Source organism: Rousettus aegyptiacus, unplaced genomic scaffold, assembly GCF_014176215.1.
Source record: "Rousettus aegyptiacus isolate mRouAeg1 unplaced genomic scaffold, mRouAeg1.p scaffold_m13_p_8, whole genome shotgun sequence".
Lineage (NCBI taxonomy): Eukaryota > Metazoa > Chordata > Mammalia > Chiroptera > Pteropodidae > Rousettus > Rousettus aegyptiacus.
The window spans coordinates 13,139,695-13,157,645 of record NW_023416311.1 but is presented as its reverse complement, the minus strand read 5'-3'; the positions used below and the strand labels follow the sequence as shown (position 1 = coordinate 13,157,645).

Here is a 17,951-nt window from a genome sequence, read left to right as displayed (position 1 = left end):
GAAACAGGCACTTGTTGGGCCCAGATGCTGGGCCAGGAAGAGGGCAGCCACCTCCAGACCAGCCTGGATCTGAGAAGTGAGCCCGAGGCCTCACAGCTGCATGGGGGAGGCAGGTGGTTGGCAATGCTGGCCCAACTGGATCTGGCTGGGTACATGCCCCAGAAAAGCTCCAGAAGCTGGCCGAGAAGGTAAAAAACCATCCTTAAACCAGGTGGCCCCATTCTCCAGAGAACATGCAGGACAGAGCACACAGGGCCATGAGGACTGACATCATTTATTGAGGGAGAAGAGCAGGTCTCATGCCTTGGAACCTAGATTGTGTGGAAAGGTGAAAATATACACAGCAACTGAGTGACAAAACGGAATTCGAGCATCACGAGATGGCACGAGGGCCAAAGCTACCCAGACATGAAGAATGGCCGTACTTCTAGATGGAATTTTCTGGAACCCAGTGGTTTCAGCAGCTGTCTTATGACTTCGGTGATGACTAAGCTGAACAAGGACTCTACACCCCTCTCCCCATCCACTTTGGAAGGCTGTGGTTGTGGACAAATCAGAGGCACGCACATCCATGTCAGAAAGACAAAGTGGGGTAACTAAGGCTGGCCTGTGTTCTCGAGCATGGCCACTAGGGGCCAGAGCAGAGGCAGCCCTGGACCACTACCCTGGGAGGATGGCAAGGCCAGTCAGATGGGGAAGCATTCCCACGGTAGGCACCCATCCTCCAGAACAGCTGTGGACCTTCGAGGGCAACCCTCATCTCACTCCATTTCTTTGTCGATGCCAGTGGAATATAGGAAAAGCTCCCAAAGGCTACATTTTGAAAGTGTGTCAAGATGGAAGGGGAAGGGTAGGGTACATAGTGCCTCAAGCAACTGCGACCACTGAGGCTTCCCCCACAGCGGTTGAAGAGTGTCCCTCAAATTCTCATCCAACTAGAACCCCAGAATGTGACCTTATTTTATCTGGAAATAGGATAATTAGACATATTTAGTAATTAGGTCATTCTGGAGTGGGGGTGGGGGAGCTTAAATTGAATAATTCTGTCCTTACGAGAAGACACAGAGACACACAGGGAGAAGGCTGTGTGAGGACAGAGGCAGGGCCAGGAGTGATACCGCCACAAGCCCAGGGATGCCAAGGACCGTCAGCAACACCAGAAGCTGGAAGAGGCACAGAGTAGTTTCTCTGTCAGAGCCTCCAGGAGGAATCAGTGCTGCAGACACCTTGATTTTGGACTTACGGCCTCCTGAACTAAGACAGAAAATCTGTTGTAAGCCACCCAGTTTGCAGTCATGGATATGGGAACCCCAAGACCCAAATATATTTGCTTTGCACCCATGACTCCACCCTAAATGTCCTACTGCCACGGTCTCACACCAAGCCCAGGGGAACAAGGGGAGTTGGTCTGAAGATGCCTTAAAATCGGGGTTTCTGGTTCCGGGACAGAAACAGCTCTGGCAGCGTCACAAACTGTCACTGACTTCCGAGAGTGGTGGTCAGGCTTTGACCCCGGGGGCCTCCTGAAGCCAATAGGGTCTGGGGGGCAGCTGCACCCCTGAGGCATGGCTGTGGGCTCTTCTCTCTGCTGTGGGTCCGCTGGTGTTTGTGGAGGTCGGTGCTCCGGCGGAAGCCCCGGCCGCAGGCCGGGCATGTGTAGGGCCTCTCGCCCGTGTGTGTCCTGCGGTGGGCACTGAAGTGTGAGCTGTTGCTGAAGCGCTTCCCACACTCGGCACACACGTAGGGCCGCTCCCCGGTGTGCGTCCGGCGATGGATGACCAGGCTGGAGCTCTGACTGAAGCATTTCCCGCACTCAGGGCACCGGTAGGGCTTTTCGCCTGTGTGGACCCGCTGGTGGGTGCTGAAGTTGGAGCGGTCGCTGAAGCCCTTCCCGCACACGGGGCACTGGTACGGCCGCTCCCCAGTGTGTGTGCGCTGGTGCTTGGTCAAGTGGGATGTTTTGTTAAAGCCTTTGCCACATTCGGGGCACATGTATGACTTTGCCACCCTTTGGGGACCTCCTCTTTCCAGAGACCACTGAGGCCTGCTCAGGCCCCTGACTGGGGCTGGCTCCTGACCTAGCAGTGGGGGGCTGGGACCCCTGCACCGCGCTGACAGCACTTGGTCCCACTCCGTTCTTATTGGCATGTCCTCTCGAGTGTCCTCTCCAACCTCAAATTGCATCCCAAGTCCTGAGAAAGAGAAAACAGAGTCCCTGAGGGCTTCACAGGGAGAGGGGACAGGAAAGGGGAGCTTCTGATAAGAAGGGAAAGGCTGGGCGGGGGGTCCCGTATCAAGAAATCAATGGAGCAACGCTCTTCAAATTCTCCCTCAAAACAGAGAGCAGGGACTGTGAGCCAGACCCTGATGTGAGGTGCTAACACCATGGCCAGAGGCTTTCGTAAACCCAGTGCAACTTGTTTAACTCATGTAATGCCCATGAGGTGGGTGCTGTCACCATCCCATTTTACAGGCAAGGAAACTGAGATACAGGGAAGTTAGGGAATTTACTCAGAGTCCCTCAGCTGGTAAGTTAAGAACCCCAGTAGTCCGGCTGTGGAGTCTGAGTTCGTAATCTCTAGGCCAGGGATTCTCGCTGGGGGCAGTGGTGTACCTCAGGCAACACTTGGCAATGTCTAGAGACATTTTTGGTTGTCACACCTGGAGGAAGTGGTCCAACTGGCATCTAGTGGGTGGAGGCCAGGGATGCTGGTGAACACCCTCTGATGCACAGATGGCCCCACTACAGAGGATGATCTGGCCCTGATGTCAATGGTGCCCAGGGAGAGAGACCCTGCTCTAGGCTGTTCTGCTTGGAGCAGGACCAGAAGGCCTGAGGTCCCAGCTCCTTGGCCTCCCACCCATATACTTTGGGGCAGCCCTTGAGGACCCTGTGCAGATCCAAGTTCAAGAGCTACCATTGTGGACACATGAGCACAGAGAGAAAGGACCCTGGACTGGACTCTGGCTCTGTCCCTCCAGGCTGTGTGACTTTGGACAAATGCGCTACTTTACTTCTTCGTCTGTGGCATGAGATAAAACCTACCTGGAGACCTTGGGGCATGAGACATGCTGGGGCACAAGGGGGCTGGTGCCTGAAAAGCTTACAGCAGGCACACAATGACCCACTAAGGAGGGACAGATCCTCCCGTCACCCTGGGACATGTGTGAACTAAGGCCCTGTCTACCCCTAGGCTCCCTAGGCAGGCCCCTCTTGCCCTCCCCTCCTGTCGCCACACTCACATATCCAGAAAGCCCAACGCGGGCTTGGCTCGTGTTTACTGAGCCTCAGTTCCCACAAGTGTGCAATAGAGATGACAATGAAACCGCCTCGCTGGCCTATTGTGAGAATTTTTAACAAGGAACTGAGTGTGGCAGTTCCTCAAAAGGTTATACATCGTCACCATATGACCCAGCAAGTGCACCCCCAGGTGTAGGCCTAAGAGAGTGAGGGCTGCTGACGGGGTGACACTTGGGGGCTCTCTGATCCACCCCGCGCTTGGCCTAGGCTCCTCCCTCCTGTGGGCAGTACATGGTCCCAGCCTGATCTGGTATGACTCTCTCCTTCTCCACTGAGAGGTTTCTTTTTGAGGCCCAACCCTTTCTTAAGGTCACCTACCTCCCCTTGCCTTTCCTGGAGGCAGGGTCGGTACACTTGAGCCCAAGGGCCAGTGCCTCTCTTTGCACCCAGGTACTTTGGTACTTTCTACTGTCAGAGGCTGCTTTTGCACCACGATGGCAGGACTGAGTAGTCACAACAGACTGTATGGCCCACAAACCTAAACTGCTTACTATCCTGCCTTATATAGAAAAAGTCTGCCGACTCCTGCTCTAAGCTCTCGAGCTTGAACTTCACAAACACAATCACCAAGGAAAGGAGAGACTGATCTGGGACTTCCATTTCCTTCCTTCTGACACCTTCACCTGAGCCAGCACCACCAGACACATCCCTAGGCCCCAAGGCAGCATGAGCTGGGTCCCGAAGGCCTTCCTCTCACCCTCGGTGGGTAATCAGATGGGGCCTAGGTGTGGGGTGTCCTGCTTATGGGGAAAGAGAAGAGAGGACGTTGAGTGTGGGCTGAGTTGAACTGCAGGACGGCAACATCCTTTTCCTTGTGATGGAAAAGGGGCGTCAGAAAAATCTATAGAAAAGTGCAACACTCTGCAAGACAGAGGTGGGAGGTATTTTGCTTCTGTACAGTCTGTTTCCTACAAGGGAGAGGAAGTGAGGAACAACGCCCAAGGCTTTCAGTAGCTCTTGGAGGGAAACCCTGATGCCTTGGAGGAGGCCAGAGTTTCATGGTAACAGAGACTTAGTGGCCATGAGTTACAACTATAGTGGGAAAGAGACGCAAAACAGAAAACCCTGAGCGATGGGCAGGCAACAGCGTGCACACCAAATTCGTGCTCTCCTCATACGTGGCAGTAGAAAACCTTCATTTCATTCACTCCACAAATACTTAGTTTAAAAAAAATGAGGATGAAAAGGAAAGTATGTGAGAATTAATTTTCTGTGCCAGCTTGGCCAGGCTTTGGTACCATTGTTTAGTTAAACACCAACCTAGACGCCGCTGTGGAGATATTATGAAGATGCAAGTAACACCAACAATCATTTGACTTTAAGCAGATCACTCTCCATACTGGGGGTGGGCCTCATCTAATCAGCTGAAGGCCCTGAGAGCAAAACCTGAGGTTTCCCAGAGAAGGAATTTGGCCTTGAGACTGCAACAGAGAATTCTTGCCTGAATTTCCAGCCTACTGGCCTGCCTTACAGACTTTGGACTGGCCAGCCTCCATAATCGTGTTAGCCAAGTCCTTCAAATAAATCTCTTTCATACATTCACTCACACTCACGCGCGCGCGCGCGCGCGCACACACACACACACACACACACACACACACACACACACACACACATCCTGTTAGTTCTCTTTCTCCAGAGGACCCCAACTGATACAAAGCGATACCTCGATTCTTTTAGAAAACGTTTTGGGGAGTGAGCGGGTGACAGGAGTGGCGGGACGAGCCGAGTGGGAAGAGCAGAAGAGACACTGTTGGGTGGGGAGCTGGGGTGGTGGTAAGGAGAGGCCGTGGATGGCCAAGGCTGAAGGTGGCACAGCAGGTGAAGGGAAACCAGACCGACCATCTGGGTGAAAGAGCGAAAGCAGAAGGAACCCAGGACAGCTCCGGGCACCTGCCTGGCATGTGGGTGAGCAGCCACGCTGCCCCCACTGCAGCTGGGCCACTGACAGGACACCAGCAACCCTGGCTTCGCAGGCTGTATGTAGCTGGCTGCCAAGCAGACTCACCACGAAGTGTCCCTGGCCCACTGAACCAACCTCTGGGCACGGGACTGGCGAGTTCCTATTTTTAACATGCTCTCCATGATTCCTCAGGCCACTAAAGTTTGAGAACTGCTGGACTGGCTTCTGTAGGCAGGGAGGAGGCAGGGAAGGTGCTGAGTGGGGAAGTGGCCTGGGTCGAGTTCCAGAGGCCAACACACACCTTTGGGGAGATGCTAGGCCAGCCACAGCCAACTGTAGGCAAGAAGCCACCCTCCCTGGGACCAGCCCACACCAGACATCATGGTTTCTGATGGGCAGTGGCCAGGGCCTCCCTACACATTACCCTCACTCTCTGGCACCATGTCCCAGCTGTGGTCCCGCTGAGCTGGGTCCAGGCGCTCCCACTCCTCCTGAGACAGGTACGCAGCCACGTCCTCCAAGGTCACTGGCACCTACAAGAACACAGCCTACTCACATCACAGTGGTGCGTCCTGCTCACCTCCCCCACTTCCTTCCCTCCCCACACTTTCACTCTCCTACTCCCAAGCTTGGCTCACAGACATGGCAGAATCTTGCTCTTTGGGAGCACACTGTTGCCACTGTGCTCTGTCCCTGCTGCAGGGCCAGAGACGGTGTGGACAGATTCACTGTGTGGAGCAGCCAGATCCACTGTATGCTCAGCCTCTGGGGCCCATGCTCCTCAGAGACACGAGTCAGCATGCCCTACCTCAGCTCAAGCCATCCCCGGCACTCAAATGGGGTCACTTGAGGACTGCAGAATGGCTCTAGGCCATTGGTTCCCATATCTTGCATCACACTGACCTAGGGAGCATGATTAAAACCCAGGTGTGAGAGAGAGGAGAGAGAGAGAGAGAGAGAGAGAGAGAGAGAGAGAGAGAGAGAGAGAGAGAGAATAGATAAATAGATAGATAATAATAAAATAAAATAAAATAAAATAAAATAAAATAAACTCAAGCAAATAATGCTCAGAAGAGACAAATTCAGGGACTAATCCAGGATTAGTGGTTGCTGGGTGCTAGGGGGAGTGACAAATAGGAAGTGACTGCTAATGGGTGCGGAATAGCTTGGAGAGGTGATGAAAATGTTCTAAAATTGATTGTGGTGATGACTGCCCAACTCTGTAAATACAGTAAACTCTGTACACTTTAAATGGGTGAATTGTGTATATATGAATCACATTTCAATAAAACTGTTATTTAAACAAGCAAAATAAAAGACTATTCCAGGCCAGAGTTAAGGGAGAAATCTGTATTTTTACCCAGAATCCCAAAAGATTCTAATACCCAGCTGGGTTGGAATGATTGCCCTAGCTCACCACTGGACCCTGGAATCCTTTGGGACAGGCCTAATATTCAGGTGGCATCTGAGAAAGGGCAAGACTTCTCAGGAGATGAAGGTCACTCCAGGGTGGAGCACCACTGAAACCTGAGGGCCCGGCCATGGGAGACAAGTATCCCCATAGGGATGCTGCAGACCAGAAATGCCAGCTCACCTGGGACCAGGCTGAAAGGAATGACTTGGCTGCTGATGCCGTCTCCTGGTGCTGGGAGGCCACTGGACCTGGGGAAAGAGCGCAGAGTCACCAGTGAAGCCCACAGAGTCCACCTGTGGAAATGGCGGTAAAGGCCAGGACTGGTGAGGCTGCTCCCCACCTATGCACAGCTTCCTGCTGGGAGCCCGTCCACACCACATGCACGCAGGCCTTGACCACCTGCAACACTTCTTCCCTTCGCCTCCCTCCCCTGCAGGGCTGCTTTCCTCAAAAGGGGAGGCTACTCACCCCTCTTTGGCCAGAGCTGGAAGCCTCTCTTCGGTCTGTGGCTCAGCTGGGCTAGGGGCTGCTTCCTGGAGTGCCAAGCCTCTTCCTCTAGGGACAGCCCTCCTGGCTGGGCCCCTGCCTGGTGTTTCGAAGACTGTTTCCCTGTCCCGTGGGGCACTGTGTCATCAGAGAGCATCTCTGGGCCCTGCACACAAATGGAGTGCTGCCCACCAGCTCCCAGGTCAGGGGGTGACCCACAGGGTTCCCAGTCCCTCCTGTCTCCAGGACCCCTGACCATCCTCACCACTGGGGAGGACTCGTTGTGCCTAAATTGCACCCTTGACCCTCTACATGCTACACACAGCCCTCCCTCCAGCCAACTCCCAGGGAGAGGGAACGTGAGCCAGGACAAAGGAAGGCTTCCCCTGCTGAGTGAGATTCCAGTCTCTCCTCGTTATACTGCACTGGTGTCACTGTCACATTCTTACCCTCGTTTCCTGGTGCTCCTGACAGACCTTGGGACAAAAGGGCCCTGAATCCGACCTCATTTTGGAAGTTGGCATTACTGCATTTGCTACATTTTTAAAAAATTGTCTACAGGTGCTCTGGGATAGTCTGATTCCTAATTCCGGAGGAGATAAATTCAATGAACTTGAGTCTCAGTGTTTCTGAGCTCTGAAACATTCCCAGAGCTGGGAAAACCAGCGTTGGGAACCCATCTCAGGCTCCCTCTTGCCCAACATACCACACCTCTGACAGGAGACAGTCCCTAGAGGTTCCAAAGTACACAGTGAGAGAGGGAAAACATGCCAGGAACTCCAAACACCGATGTTGGTGGGGCCAAGAGGGGATCCTGAGTTCTTGTTAGTCACCAGGACAGCAGCAGGATTTGCTTACTGCACTCAACTCAGTTTTGGGGGGATGTGTCTGTCCTGCTGGATGTAAAGGAATAGTAATGTGTGGCCAAGGCACTGCCACAGGGAAAAAGATGACCTGTCAGCATTTGCCAAATATCTGATCTGGGCATAACACTGAAAAAAGAATTAAAAAAGTAGGTGACGTGACCTTTTTTTCATTTTAGAAAGTTTTGCAACTAAATGCAGGAAAAATTTGTAATAGACTTCCCACTCCCCAAATCTGGTCAGAAGTTAGAGTGTGCTCTAGAGTGACACTGTTTATAGAACTTTCCACGATGCTGGAAGTGTCCTGTACCCACACTGTCCAGCACAGTAGCCACTAGTGACACGTGATGACTCAGCTCTGGAAATATAACACATTTGACTTAAGAACTACATTTTCAATTTTATTTAATTTTAATTTAAAAAGCCAAACGTGGCCAGTAGTCACTATATGGGATGGCATAGATCTAGAGAGACTGAGAAATATCTGTGGGCACTAACCAGGGCACCCACCAGTGCCTGGTCTTCCCAGTGCTCTTCTCCCGCTTGGGAATCCTTCGACTCCCAAGACCCTGTCTGGGAAGGTCTCCAATCTCCCTCCCACCAAAACCTGTGTCTGGCCTATACTGGGAGCGTGTTAATAAACCAATCAACACTACCATAGAAAGGGCTAGTGGGGTGTATGTGGTTAACCAACACATGGACACCCATTTGCTGAGGCTGAGAAACACCTTGCAGTTGCCTCCTATGCACAGCATCTAGGCAGCCGCAAGTCTTCTCAATGACCATGGCTGGCCACGCTCTAGAGGCGAAGGAATCTCCAAATGCAGACCTCAGCAGCAGCACCCTGAGAATACAGGCCCCGTTCCTCACCTTAGGCCAAAATGCCCCCCACCTCACCCTCTGTTTCCTGGGCTCCTGCTGCAGCCCTTCGACAAGGACCACGGCCTCCTCACCACTCTCTGGCTGCCGCTCCCGCACCCAGGCCTGGATCTCCCCTGGCAACACCGTCAGAAACTGCTCGAGCACCAGCAGCTCCAGGATCTGCTCCTTGGTGTGCAGTTCAGGCCTCAGCCAGTGGCAGCAGAGCTCCCAGAGACGGCTTAGGGCCTCTCGGGGTCCAGCCACCTCCTGGTAGCAGAAAAGCCGGAAGAGTTGACGGAAGGTCTCCGGGCTGGGGTCTTCTGTCTCCAGGGAGGATGTCTCTTCCCAGTTGAAGTCCTCCTCCACTTTTACAATCAGGATCCCCTCCTGCTCCAAGGGTGACGGGGGCTGGAGGCCCTGGGCAGTCTCCATTGTTCTGGATAGGCTTTGGTCCTTCTCAGGACTCAAATCTGTCTCTCCCGTATACCCCTGGCCAGACACTGGAAAGATGTTTTTCAGGGCCCTGTGGACAGACGATAACATAATCTGAGGTGCAGCGCTGGGGCTGGATAAGCACCTGCACCCATAAGCCACTGCCTTGGCCCCAGGGCCAACTCACCTTCTTCTGCAAAATGGGCTAAAGTAGATCGATTTGTCTCTGCTACTAACTCCCTGCTAATTCCCGGGCAAACTACTTAACCGCTCTAGGCCTCAGTTCTCCCATTTGAGAAGAAGAGATGATGATATCATCCATAAACAGGTTGCTCAAAGAACTAAACGAGATGTTTAGTGCAGTGCCTGGAACTGGTCAGAGCTCGAGAAACGCGGTTTTCATTACAGTTGGCCCTTTTGGATGGGGTCCCTTTGTAAATATGGTGACAACCAGAGCCTCCTCCGTCCAGTGCTTAGATTCTATCTCAACCTGACCCCTGATTTCGGGCCCCTTCGTGAGCTGCACCGGGTACTCCGAGTGGACAGTAACCATGGCGCTCCCTCCAGCTACAGGGTCCTAGGTGGGTTGAGACTCCCCAGCTGGCTGCTTTTCTATCCCATCCCCTCAGGTCTTGAAGAAGGAGCGGGAGCTGAGGCCGGAACACAAACCGGGGCACTGCAAACGGGCCGCGGGATGGAAGCTCGCACCCGGATCTCGTGCCCCTGAACTCACCCGCAGAGCTGCGGGCCCTGGGATACTCCAGGCGCACCGGGAGAGACAGGCTGGGACGCGAGCGGGACCACGGGAGCGGAGACCTCCTCGGGCTGGCTGGCCGGGGACGCGGGTAGGGAGACAGAAGACCCCGCTTCAAACGCAGAACACTGGCCGGAGCCGGGTCCGTGCAGGCCATTGGCTGAGCAGGTTGTCGGGACTGGGAACGTGGCCGCGTGGGCGGGCCCAGGGAAGAATTGGGCGGGGTGTAACGTAATCCTCGCACCATTGGCCAAGCCGACTGTCAAGAATGGTAATGAGTCTAGATAAGCGGGTCTGCAGGAAGCATTGTGGGTAACGTAGTTCTCCCGGCCCCGGCACCTTCAGTGAGCATGCGCAAGCGCTAGGCAGCTCCGCAGCTTCTGGGCCGTTTTCCCTGCGTCTCTTCAATACCCACCCTCCCCCGGCTTAAGGAAGTCTACGGTGGAGGGGATCTTGGAAGTTTACTTTCTTACTCACATAGCACTTTCTGTGTGCCAGGCTTTGTGCTAAGCGCTTTTCAATTATTAACCTGGTTCATCTTTGAAAAAACCCTATGGAAATATTGTTATTCCTATTTTACAGATGACGAAACCGAGACACGGAAAGGTTCAATGACCTGCCCAAGGTCACACACCAAAGTAAGTGCAGAGCTGGGTGAGGTTGGAAGCCAGGCGTCTATTCTCATCCAACCCCTTTAATTTTAGAGACCGGGAAGTGATGGCCTAGAAAGTTACTTAATGGGGGCAACTTAGTTATCAATTGCTTATTTCTTTCATTTGTTAGCAAATGTTTATTGGGCTCCAGTTTGTGCCAGGCAGGCACCATGAACAGAGGGTAACCTAGACATTCCCTAATGTCTCAGTGGAGCCTGGGAGAGGTCTAGGGGCACTTGGAGGTTAAGCAGGTAAAGGGTCTTGGTGAGAGTTATGTGCCTAGCTCATGATAAGTGTCTTAAACATCATGCTGACAGAACCACCAGGTGATTTCTGAGTTCGTCAGCTCTGGCATTCCCAGATCTAGTGCCTAACTCCATCCTCCTAATAGCTGTTTTCTTCCACTCCCACTCTCCATTCTCTCATGTTTCACCCCGCCCCCCCCCCCCGCACCCCACATTTAATATTGTTTTTACTGCGAGGACATCAAGCAGAACAAGACACTGGGTTGTTCATGGCTGATTTCTGGAGACTGCACCTCCCTGAAAGGGAGGCATCTTTAAGGGCTGATGCCAGATTTTGGGACTGCCCCAGGCCCTCACAATCTTGTAGTGGGACCTGAAGAAAGGCAGACCCATATATGCCTATTTAATCTTAAAACACCCATCTGCTGGTCAGGAAAGTTGGGATCTTAGAATGAACTACTTCTGGTGGTAGGAGTGCTGCTGGGGTGGACCGAGGTGTGGAACTATTCAGAACACTGGCGCTGAAGTCCAACACAAGAGGCCTATCATTCCATCTGCTTCAGAAGAATGTAGAAAGGAATCATTTGAACAGAGCACAGACAGGTTTGTGGCAGAAGAGGAAGAAGAGTGCATGGACAAAAGTGGGAGTGAGAAAAGGAGGAAAACAAGATGATGGGGAATTTGAGGGATCAGCAGGTTCTATAGGGCTGGATGACCACGATCTCGTTGCAGGACAAGCTGGGCTCTCTCTAAAGGGGCAGGCAGGTGTGGGGATGCCAGCATTTTCAAAGCTGCCCCATACCTCCCCGTTTCTGTTTCCTGATTAGCTGTGGGGCCTCAGCCTTCCATCTGTCATCTTCTCCTCAAAGCCAGATGTACAGAAGTTAGCAAGTCTATGTAGTAACCACATCTTGGTTACTTTAGTCCTGGTCCTCAACTATCTGGACAGTTTTCAGTGATTACAGTCATCAGAGATTTAAAAGCTAAATTCCTACTTTGCCCAGCATCTCTGTCTTAATTCATTGGGGGTGTGGGGAGAGGACACACAAACATTCTGTTCATAACAAATATAATACAGAATGAATTTGGACCTCCATCAATGTGCACCCAAACCAGTATTTTAAATCGGAGCTCCACCAATGAATAACTGGGTAATCCTTACCTTTGCCTCAGCTATAAAGTGGAGATTGTCATAATTCCAATTTCAGAGCTGACAAACAGAATTAAATTAGATTATGTTTGTAAAGCACCTGTGACAATCTCCAGCCTGTAACAGACACTGCATAAACATTGCCTCTGGCTTCATGATTTGTAACTGCACTGGGATGAAGTCTGTGGGTCTTAATTTGTGGATCTGGGACACCTGGGCCTGTGGAGTTCCTGTGAGAGGCCCACAGACCCATTAAGGCCCCAAGCACTGTTTATAGTATAAAGTATTTATAGTTAGACACGCATATCACTGTTTTTATTTATACTTATAAATGTAGCCTGTTTTACATGTTTATGGAGTCTACAAAATAATTCAAATTAAAAGGGCAGCTTCATACTCACAGAAGTTTGCAAACAACTAAGCAGCATAGTACATATATATTTTCCTCTTAAGGCAGCGGGGATGATTTTCAGACTAGTGATGCAGTTCCATGACACATACTAGGCCATCAGTTCAGCTCACATTTACTTTTATTTAATCATGGCTGGGAAAAAAATGGTCTGTTCTCAAGTGCTGTAAAAATTTGAATTATCTTTGGTTGCAATTTCCCAAATGACTGATTCAAATGAACAAATCATTAAGAGTCGAATAGTTTAGCTAATTTGATTAAGTCATCTAGGAGAATCATCAGAGAGCTACCATGCCCCAAACCTGATATATAATGGGTATTTCATTATACTTTTCTAAAGTGTCCAGGAGCTAATAAAAGCTAATGTTTTTTAAGCACTAAGTCTATGGGTTTGTTTGGTTGCTTGTCTGTTTGTTTTAAATTTCTACAGCACTTGGTATTCCTAGGTGGTCTCCCATCCAAGTACTAACCAGGCCCCACCCTGTTTAGCTTCCAAGATCAGAAAAGATCAGACATGCATTTGCTCTTTTAGATAGAGAATATTTAGACAAAAGGAACATTCATTCACCTGAGCTCTACCTCAAGGAGGGAAGCCAGCATCTTTGTCATCAATACTTTCTTCAAAGGCTTGCTTAGGCAGGAGGCCAGAGCTAAGCAAAGATAAATAGAAGTAAAATGTCCAGCTTAACCCCTAAAAAATTTGCTTGGTCTGAAGCCAACCATACAGAGGATGGCCAGCCGGTGAGAGAAACAGAGATAGACTCAGGGAGAAAGAGAGAGGTACAGTTAAGGAATAGGCTTCTTAACCAATGCTTAAAAAAAGAATTCATGCCACTTGTTAAGGAATGGTAAGGACATTGTTCAAGACTGCAGACATAGGTGTAGGGACCACTGCAATGGAATTTTGCAGCGGAGAGATCACATTCAACTCCGAATCCAAGAAAGAGCTGAAATTTATAGCAGGGGAGGGAGTGACCATTAATAAGAGGAAACAAGGGATAAAAGGGGGATTCTTGTTGAAGGCAGGTCAAGGTGATTAGACATCACCTGAGGGATGCTGGAGGTTGAGGAACCCAATCAGATATTGAGGGTGAGGCGTTGTGGCTAAACTGACTTATCAGGATTCTTGCTAAAACTGGACAATCCAGAGATGAACATGGAATCCCCAAAGTCAGGACCTAATAGACTTCAGAAGAGCCTGAGTAGAGTCTGTCAAGAAGATAATCTTTGCCACCACTTCCAGGGTAAACAGGTTCCCTATCCCTCACAGGAAGACTGCTCTGGAGAAGCCCGACGTGCCCTTTGGGGGTTCTCATTTCTAAAGGCAGAAGTTGTTCAAGATAAGGCTGCAAAAGAGATGCCAAGTGTCTTTGCCTAGCCTCTGTCTAGAAGATAAAGCCTCTCAGGTCAAGGTGCAGCCCGCCCTTCCCAAGCCAACAATTTCCAAACCCAAACAGTCCCTGCCTACTTCCTTCTAAATAATAGACATCGACTCCTGAGCACCAGGCAATAAACATTTGCACTTCGTTTTTTCCTCATTTAGTAATAACAGAAGTACTGTGATTATCTCTACAGGGTAAAAAAAGAAGAACCTGAAGCTCTGGGAGTTTTAAGTATTGAACTCATGGAGGGTCACAGTTAGGAAGTGACAGAAGTGGAATTGGAACCCACCCACATCTTCGATTCCAGAACCCCAGCTCCTAGGTACCAGGTTAATGCACCTTAGCCCGTGATGATAGCCCAGGTATCGGAAGGCCTCAGTCAGCTACACATGATTCTCTCCCGTGGTCCTCTTTGGCGAACTCGTTCAGCCGAGTTTCCCTGTCTGGGGCGCGCCCGAGACCCCGCTGCCAACGGCCAGGAATGGGTGGTGATCATGACTTGCGACCCGCCCCTGCCCCGCTGGCTGTGCACGAGTCGCTTCCCCTTCCGGAGCGTCAACCTCTGCACCCAGGAGAGAGCCGCGGCGCGGCGCACAATCAAGGTCTGCGTCCAAGACCGGACAGCAGAGACCTAGCCGGGACCAGCTACCGCCACCTGCCTCCGCAGGGGCCACAGTGGCCGCAGCTTTCTCTTGCGTCTTCTCCAAAGCCTCGCGAGAGGACCGTGCCCTCCGGAAACGGACGCCGCCAGGGCCGCGGAGCGGGGTGGACTACGTTTTGCGGAGCCCTCCGCACCCCGCCGGAGTGGCTAATCCCCTGGATTTCCGGTGGACGGTGTAGCGCTGGCACGAAGGCGTCTGTGGGAGGTGTCTCTGCGAGGGGGCCGGGAGAAAGAGACGTTAGTCTCAGTACTGCAGCGTCCTTGTCTCTGAGGCGATGATCCCTTGCGTGCTCTGAGCCTCAGTTTCCACATCTGTGAATGGGGCACACGAACTCGTTCAAAACCACTCATTCACATATATATTTGTAAAGCCGCATATTGAATCCTCCCATCTGCCAGCAGGGCTAGGTTCTGGGGTCACTGCAGTGATGAGCAGCTGCTTGCTTTCATGGAGACTGCATTCTACCGAAAGAGGCATCCAGTGGACAAAATAACTGCCCAAATAATTTAGTCACCTCTTTGATAGATGCCGCCAAGGGCTATAGAAGAGGGGACTTCACTCCTTCAGGGAAGAAGTGACAGTTGAGAGGTTGAGAGGAGGCGTGAAGGCAGCATAGAGTTAACCTGGGGAGTTGGGGGAGAGGGTTCCACACAGAAGGTACCGGAGGTGTGAAGGTCCTGATGCCTGAGAGATCAGGGTGCGTTTGAGGGATAGAAAGGAAAACCAGCGTGGCCCATGGGTGGAGAGTGAGGTTTGGGCAAGGAGGCCAGAGAGGTGGGATCGTGTAGAAGTGCGAAGGAGGCTCCGGTGAGGATCGAGGATTTTATTCTAAGAGTAGTGGGAAGCCAATAGAATTCGGGGGTTTAAACAGTGTAGTGTCGGAGTAGGATAAAAACTTTGTGGAGTACAGATCTCCGGGAGACCAGAGGGGAACAGTGAGACCAGTTGGAAGCTCCTAGAATGATCCAACGTTGAGAGAATACTAGTAATGATGGTAGTCATGAGGGAGAGAGCCGATCCAGATTCCTGAAGCAGAATCAACAGGGCCTGGTGTGCGATTTGGTTGGGATGAAGGAGAGGGACGTCAAGACTAACTCATAAAATGGGGATAACATCTGCTATAGGCTCCACTGTGATGAAGAGGTGAAACAATGCCTGACACATATAAAAGGCTTAATATGTGCTAATTTTGCAAAAAAAAAAAACAACAAAAAAAAAAAAACTTCTGCGTTCAGAGTAGTATTGTGATGGCAAAATCTAAGAACAAACTAGGTGTCAAGAGAATGACAGATAATCTCAGAGATGATGTTGAGCAAAAAAGCAAGTGGCAGTATGCTATCATTTCCATCAATTTTAAAAACATGCAAAACAATAAGTATGATTTAGGTATATATACATATATACTAAAAGTGTACAGAATTGCTTGGGTTTTGGATAACACTGAATTCGGGGTGATTATTACTCATGAAAGGGGGCAAAGAGTTGGAGAGAGATGTGAAGGCAACTGCAAGTTATAATGTGCATTTTTAACAATGAAAAAAATAGTCATTCTTGGGATTTTGCATTCTTGAAATATTGAAAACTAGCATATGTTTTCATAAATAATTTTAAATAAATGCAGTGCTAATTTTTAAGCAGGCCTCATTGACTTTACTGTTTCCATTATAGTTTTAAACATTTCTCTATAAAAAACTGATGCGAGGTATAACATGTAAAGTATACAAATCTTTTAAGTGTAAAAATCTAAAGTGTATGTCTGAAAAATTTTACAAATCTATACACCTGTGTAACCACCTAGATCAAGACATAGGTCATTCTTAACACCTTAGAAGGCTCCCTCGTGCCCTCCGTCCCCATCAATTCCCCCAGTTCTTGCCCAAAAGCACTGATCTGCTGTTACCTTAAACTTATTTTTCCTGTTCTTGAACTCTATATAAATGACATCCACACAGTATGTTTTCTTTGCTGTCTGGCATCTTTTACTCATCATTATGTCTCTGAAATTCATCCATGCTCTTGCATGCGTCAGTAGTTGGTTTGTTTTTATTGTCAAGGAGCATTCTATTGTATTCACTCTCCTGTAACCGGACATTTGCCCTTTCCAGTTTGGGCCTATCATGCATAAAGCTGCTATGAACATTCTTGCCCATGTGATCTGGTGGATGTTTCATTGTACCAGGTACACAGGAATTCATTTTGTGATTCTCCATTAAAAAGAAACAAAAAAACTCCCTATCGTTATTTAATATGATGACTATATCGTGATGACATGAACCTGCTTATTGTACCGCACAATTCAACCTGCCCCACACACCTACAAAACAAGTCAGTTAGAAAAACTGCTTCCTATGGGATCTCAGCATCTCTAAGCAGATTTGTCCTCACACAACACTTTTAGAAGATTGTTGTCGCTATCCCCATTTCATACATGAGGGAATGGATTCCAGGATGTAGAGTGACTTGTCTAAAGTCTTGCAGTTAAAAGGGGGCAAAGGTTGGAACCCATGCTTGCTAGGCTCGGGGAATCTCAAGATGTGTCAGATAAGGACTTTGTCCTCGTGTAAGGTGAGGAATGCAGAAGAAATCTGTACCTGACCTTTATTCAGTACACAAACAAGAGTTGTGTCGTGCATGAGCTGCAGTCGCCATGGGTGTGGCAAGACCTTCCAGAACTGGAGGTAAAGTCATCAGCAAAGAGCAGGACCAACACTTTCCATAACATCCCACCCTTCCCACGAAAAAAGAATGCCCCAGTGAACAAAAGTGAGCAGCGGGGTGTGAATGCAAAGAGAGGAGGTTATTGGAGCTTGGAGGAAATGCCAATTGTGGGGAGGGCCACAGCAGAGTGACCAGGAAGGGGGATGGAGGAGTTAGGCTATCAGTCCCCCCTAATGACCCTGGTCAGGGCCAAGAGCTAATATTGTAAATGTACTAATGTTTTTTGAATAGTTAATTTGAACAGGTAATACACGTGCCTGGTTAAGAAGCCGTTCGCTCAGTACAAAAGAAGATAGAGTTAAAATTATATCTCCTTCCCACTCTTGATCCCCAGTCCAGTTGCCCTCCCCAGAAGCAGCCATTTGCCTGTGTCTTGATTACCTGTCCAGAGATACTTATGCTCCGTGTGCTGCCATCCACTGTGCGCTCTATTGCTCCTTGTGTTCCTCTCATCAGTATCCTTAGTGGTCCATCAATATCTGTACCAACAGAGTCATGATAGGGAACTCAAACTGGACAGGCTGTGGGCCTGCCCTTCCCCCACCTCTCTGTCTTCATTCCACCCCCAGCCCCCTGCCCCTTTCTCCCCTGGTTCATACTGCTCTGGGCACATAGGACTTCTTGATTGAACATGTCCAGTACACTCCTGCCCCAGGGCCTTTGCACTTGCAGAGTCCTCTTTTCCTTCTGTGTAGAATGCTCTGCCCTCACATATCTC

The 17,951-nt window shown here is 50.2% G+C and overlaps 1 protein-coding gene across 2 annotated transcripts; it reads right to left on the bottom strand.

Annotated features, from left to right (window-relative positions):
- Window positions 1–254: 254 nt before the first annotated feature.
- ZNF500 (zinc finger protein 500) lies at window positions 255–10,197 on the bottom strand. 2 transcript variants are annotated; one of them, XM_036225905.1, is made up of 7 exons: window positions 9,994–10,197; window positions 8,865–9,351; window positions 7,087–7,270; window positions 6,799–6,866; window positions 6,051–6,107; window positions 5,629–5,737; window positions 255–2,192 (listed from the first exon to the last, which is right to left on the bottom strand). In XM_036225905.1, exons 2-7 carry the CDS (start codon window positions 9,258–9,260, stop codon window positions 1,477–1,479), a joined length of 1,530 nt encoding a protein of 509 aa, XP_036081798.1. In that variant the 5' UTR covers window positions 9,261–9,351; window positions 9,994–10,197; the 3' UTR covers window positions 255–1,476. The 2 variants fall into 2 exon arrangements, with proteins under 2 accessions (XP_036081798.1, XP_036081799.1); XM_036225906.1 differs by lacking the exon at window positions 6,051–6,107.
- Window positions 10,198–17,951: the final 7,754 nt, after the last annotated feature.

Coding starts and splice junctions, on each gene's coding strand:
- ZNF500 (XM_036225905.1), bottom strand. CDS start 9,260: ATGGAGACTGCCCAGGGCCTCCAGCCCCCGTCACCCTTGGAGCAGGAG. Junction 7,271..8,864: donor AGGAGCCCAGGAAACAGAGG/GTGAGGTGGGGG, acceptor ATTTGTGTGCAG/GGCCCAGAGATGCTCTCTGA. Junction 2,193..5,628: donor CATGGTGCCAGAGAGTGAGG/GTAATGTGTAGG, acceptor TCTCTTTCTCAG/GACTTGGGATGCAATTTGAG.